The following is a 6,000-nucleotide window of genomic DNA, read 5'->3' as shown; positions in this document are numbered from 1 at the left end:
TTGCCGCGGACGCATCAGATATAGATGCATTCTGTCATATCATCTCTGAGTGTCTAAAACATGCAGCCAACAGTTCGATACCGAAACAAAAACACTTCACAACAACTCATTCATGGGAACCACATAAAGACATAATACACTTAATTAAAGACAGACGTATACTCCGCAGACAGTACATTCAAAATCGCAACCCCACACTTAAAACACAATAAGGAATAAAATACGAAACTTAATCAGACAACAAAAACAAGAAAACTGGGACACCTTCTGTTCCGATCTAAATCACAAAACTGATCCTAAACAATTCTGGACACACTTGAAAAGATTTACAAATACAGGAACAACAAACACAGTATATCCACCACTGGAACTGGATGGAGAAACAGCATACACTAACACAGAAAAAGGCGAGATATTTAAAAAACACCTAGAAAACACGTTCAAGACACATCATGAACCAGACACGAACAGATACTTTTATAATACAGTCACAAACTTTACTGATCAAACAGAAGCATTTTTACACCTAAATTTCCAGTCAACACTATTACACACCAAGAAAAAACAAAAGACTGGAGCACTCATCAACTGATAAAACATATCACTGTAACAGAAGTCGTAACTACTATTAACAACACAAAAAACAAAGCCCCTGGATAAGATGGTATTCAAGTTATCCTCCTAAAACAAGGCACTCAGAGATTATATGAACACCTAACAGCGTTATTTAATTTCTCACTATCAGCAGGATATATCCCCGTTTCTTGGAAGGAAGCAATAATATTAATGTTCCAGAAAGAAGGAAAGCCAGCAAATAAACCAAACAACTACCTCCCGATTAGCTTAACCAGTTGTATTGGCAAAGTATTAGAGAGGATAATTAGTAATCGTCTGTCAGTTTACTTAGAAGAAAATTCAAAATTACCAGAAATTCAAAACGGATTTCGAAAAAACCGCGAAACTACAGACCACCTGATTCGACTTACAGAATCAATTACCGACAGCTTCAACAAAAACGAATGCACTGTAGCTTGCTTTCTCGACATTGAGAAAGCTTTTGACACAGTGTGGCATAATGGCTTACGTCATAGATTACTTGAAATGGCATTACCCCAGGAAACTATTCGCTGGCTGTCCAACTTCCTGGAAAACAGAATGTGTAAAGTAAATGTAAATGGGGCCCACTCAGGGTCCTTTTCACCGGAAGCAGGAGTCCCGCAGGGAGGGGTTGTTAGCCCTATATTATTTATCATGTACGTGAATAATATGCCTCTGTCGGACCTAAATTTAGGTTATGCATCACAGCTCGCTGACGATGTAGCAGTCTGGAAAAGTGCCCCCACTCCGTCAATAGCAGCAACAAACCTACAACCAGTCCTAAATAACATCGAAAAATACTGCCAGAAATACAGAATCAAAATCAATATTCCAAAAACCCAAGTCATAGTATTCAGCAGACTGAATAAGCTGAAAAAAGATCCACCAAAACTCTATGTGAATGGATCACTTTTACTGACTGCTACTTCTGCTAAATTTCTAGGTCTAACCTATGATTCAAAATTAACGTGGTTACCACATATTAAAAATATACTGATACGAATCTGGAAAAGAGAAAACTATGCAAGAAGTCTTTCAGGTAAAATCTAAGGAACATCACCAGACAACATACTTAAAATCTACAAAACGTACATTAGACCAACAATAGAATATGCATCACCTGCCTGGATTAACATAGCACCCACACATTTACAGCAACTTCAACGTATACAAAATTCAGTACTAACTTCAGCATATAAAGTACCACGTAGCACCTCAACCACATTCATGCACAAGTATGCAAACATAGACACAATATCTGAAAGACTCTTGCATAATTCTCTAAAATATTTCAATAAGAATTGGCATAAAAATGACTTAATGTGTGATCTCGACAGATATCACGTACATGATGTAAATAGTCCTAAATACCTCTCCCCTTTTAACATGTATTTAAGAAATGTAACACAAGCTGGCCACTATGCACTAGAGTCTAGATTAGCCTACAAGTGGATGAATCAACAGATGTATCCAACTGTTGTCAGCTATTGGCAGTAGTTCGTTACGTGAAGGAGAAAAAAGTGGAAGAAAGTTTCCTTTTCTGTCAGTCCTTAAAGACAACTGCACAAGCTATAGAGTTGCTTAACAAAATACAAGAATTTTTCTCAAGAAACGAACTTCACCTTGACAAAATTGGTTCAATATGTACAGATGGTGCACCAGCAATGCTGGGCAATCGTTCTGGGTTTGCTGCATTAATGAGGAAAGAAGTTCCTAATCTGAAAATCACTCACTGCTTTCTTCATCGTCACTCTCTTGCAGCAAAGACATTGCCCCCAGATCTCAAGAAAACTCTGGATATTTGTGTCAAGGTTGTAAACTTTATTCGCATCCGAGCTTTGAATCATCGATTGTTTCAGTCACTTTGTGAGGAAATGGGTCAGAAACACACTGTTCTTTTGTACCACACTGAAGTGAGGTGGTTGTCACGTGGTCGTGTGCTGTTTCGTGTGTTTGAACTGAGAGGAGAAATTCATCAGTTTCTCCGTGAAAGGGTACAAGAACTGGCTATATATTTCAAAGAACCTAGTTTTGTTCAGATGCTTGACTATTTGGCTGATGTGTTTTTAGCTCTCAATGAACTCAATCTCTCTCTGCAAGGAAGGGGACTCAACATTGTGACTGCAAGCGCGAAATTGGCTGCATTCAAAGAAAACTTGTCTTGTGGATAAAGCGTGAGAAGATGGGGAATTTGGCAAATTTCCCTGCCTGGAAGAGACAGTCACAGAAAATTCTACCCTGCATCCAGACTTTGTTGCAAAAGTTGTTGAACATATGCAGATGCTGCGTAGTTCATTTGAGGGTTACTTCTCGTGTGGAGAGCTGCAAACCTATGACAACTGGATCCTGAATCCTTTCATGCAGAATTTGGAAGATGTCAGCGGCATCAAGGAAGATCTCATCGACCTTAGACACAATCGTGAAATCCAAATGGAGTTCACCAATAGTCAGCTGGAACACTTCTAGGCTTCTCAGCTGGAAGCATACCCTGCATTAGCGAAGAAAGCTCTTGAAGTGCTGGTACCATTTGCAACTACTTACTTGTGTGAACAAGGATTTTCTTGTCTACTTCACATCAAAACAAAATGCAGAAATCGGCTGAATTCTGAACATGACATGCGAGTGGCACTCAGTACAAAGACGCCAAGATTTGATGCCATCATAGAGAAAAAACAGCAGCAACGAAGTCACTAAGTTTACTGTGCATTACAGGCTAAATAAAAACATCATTAACAAAATTGAAATTAATTTTTCATTATGTACCCTGAATTTTGTCTTGAAAAAGGTATGCTGTATGTATGAAGATTTAAAAAAATTTTGATTACATCAACTTTGTATTTTTAGCTTTTTTTATATTTAAGTTTCCAGGGGGTGCGAGAAATGATTACTGATTTGAAAGGGGTGCAAACACTGAAAAAGGTTAAGAACCACTGCACTAGACACTTAGTCCTTGTTCCTTTTTATTATTATAATTATTATTTTTCTTTTTTTTTAATCATTATTACTTTTTTCTCTCTTATTGAATTATTATTCAAGTATTGAATAATAATAATTATTACTTTCTCTTTGTGTGTGTGTGTGTTACTACAAGTAGTAGTAGCATTCTCTCTATGAAAAAAAGGAGAAAAATACAAAAAATAAAAAAAATTAAGAAAAAAAACACAAGAGAAATAATAAAAGGAAAAAAAACTTCTTGTTCGTCCATGCATGGACTGTGCCCTGAAATGGGCCTGAGTATGATGTTATACTTTTACTCTGGCCCAAAGCTAAAAAAAAAAAAAAAAAAAAACCCTAAAGACAGACGCTATAATCGTTCGGGAGGGAGGAAGAGGTCAAATGTACCTGACCTTCCTGGGTATTTAACATCAATACCCAAATACCGACACAGTGAAACTTGGAACTTACGCAGCATCATAATATGGCAGCCCAGACATACCCCTAATAGTTTTTGTACATAATAAGCATATATTTTGCGTGTTTCACGGCTTCAAGCTGTCATCAAGTACACCCATGTTGTTGCTGTTGCTTTAATGAATATCCTACCTACCGCAGGGAGTGTAACCTCCAGAATTTAGCATGACAAGTTTATAAAATTACCCCTGACCCACTTAGGGGACATACAAATATGTACAGATGTAATTTTAACACTTTTATTTAGTTGGCTATACCTTGTATGTTCAATGCTCAGAATGAATTTTGGGCTAATCCCATTATCACTATTAAGTTACCAAATTACAAGTTCTATAACGAGGCTAAATGAAATTGCTTCTGCTGGTTGGTAGCGGTTTTAGAAAATAAGTTAAAGTGGCCTGGCGTGGCCAGGTGGTTAGGGCACTCGAGTCGTAATCTGAGGTTCGTGGGTTCAAATCCCCATTAAACCAAACATGCTCGCTCTTTCAGCCGTGGGAGCATTATAATGTGATGGTCAATCCGACTATTCGTTGGTAAAAGAGTAGCCCAACAGTTGGCGGTGATGACTAGCTGCCGTCCCTCTAGTCTTACACTAGAATAAAACTTATTGTGACGGATTTAATGTTATACATTTATTTTAAAATCGACATTTATTTAAGTTAAAGTTGTATTTAGAAATATATATAACTTATACTGTTAAATCTGTATTGCGAAATTCCCGCCTACTCACTAAAATTGGAAAAGATTCTTGAGTGTAAGAATCAATAATATACTGTGTGTATATGTCAATGTTAATGATCGTAAGTATTGTTGTGAAAGTTGAAATTTTCATAAATTCGCTTCCTGCTTATTAAATTAACTAATGCATCGCACCAAGAAACAGTTTATATTGTTGGTTTGCTACAAGTGGTATACTATAAATCTTGAAAGCAATAACTGTGATTAACGCTTATTAATAGGGAACTTCATATATTTGACGAAAACCATTAATAGATTTCAAACATTACAAACCGTTTAACTTGAGCGTATTAACATCGGATGTTAATATTTTTACGAAAACATTACATACCTTCATCGGTGAAAAATTCGGCTTGTAATGGGCGTGTGATGGGGAAAGAACTAGCTCGCTCCACGTTAAGTGAACTGCGCCGATATCAACTCGAAATTAATTCATTCCCTGCGAGTCCCCGATATCAAGGAAGTTCGGTATCAGATATTTGTTTGTTTGTTTTTTTAAATACGCGCAGAGCTATACGAGGGCTGTTTGCGTTAGCCGTCCCTAATTTAATAGTGTAAGACTAGGGGGTTTGTTTGTTTTTTGAATTTCGCGCAAAGCTACTCGAGGGCCATCTGCGCTAGCTGTCCCCAATTTAGCAGTGCAAGGCTAGAGGGAAGGCAGCTAGTAATCACCACCCACCGCCAACTCTTAAGCTACTCTTTTACCAACGAATAGTGGGATTGATTGTCATAATATAACGCCCCCACGGCTGAAAGGTCGAGCATGTTTGGTGCGAGGGAAATTCGAACCCGCGATCCCAAGATTAGGAGTCAAATGCTTTAACCCACCTGGCCATGCTGGGCCAAGACTAAAGGGAAGGCAGCTAGTCATTACCACCAACCGCTACTCTTTTATTGATTGATCGTCACATTATAACACTCCCACAACTTAAAAACACGAGCATATTTGGGGATTCGAAACCGCAACCCACAGTTTGTGAGTCAAGCACCCTAACTAATCAACTGACCATGCCGGGCCTTCGTATCAGACAGAAGACTTAATGTTGTTTGTAAGTCTAAAATGTTTGTATATAAATTATTTCTAATAACCGTTATTATAAATTACATTGTTGTTTGTAAATTAAAATTTATTTTACGAAACAGAACTTTATGTATTAATTTTGTTGGATAAAATTTCATAAATGTGATACGTATCGACATTTACTAAATTTCTAATTTAACTCAGTTTCAGGCTATTTCAGATCGCAATACGTG

The 6,000-nt window shown here is 37.4% G+C and overlaps 1 protein-coding gene across 1 annotated transcript; it reads left to right on the top strand.

The window, feature by feature from the left end:
• The first annotated feature begins 2,261 nt into the window (after positions 1–2,261).
• LOC143227346 (protein FAM200C-like) lies at positions 2,262–3,063 on the top strand. Its single transcript, XM_076458800.1, has 2 exons — positions 2,262–2,720; positions 2,878–3,063. Exons 1-2 carry the CDS (start codon positions 2,262–2,264, stop codon positions 3,061–3,063), a joined length of 645 nt encoding a protein of 214 aa, XP_076314915.1.
• The last annotated feature ends 2,937 nt before the right edge of the window (positions 3,064–6,000 follow it).

This window comes from Tachypleus tridentatus, chromosome 9 (assembly GCF_004210375.1).
Source record: "Tachypleus tridentatus isolate NWPU-2018 chromosome 9, ASM421037v1, whole genome shotgun sequence".
Lineage (NCBI taxonomy): Eukaryota > Metazoa > Arthropoda > Merostomata > Xiphosura > Limulidae > Tachypleus > Tachypleus tridentatus.
This window is presented reverse-complemented; position numbering and strand designations above follow the sequence as displayed.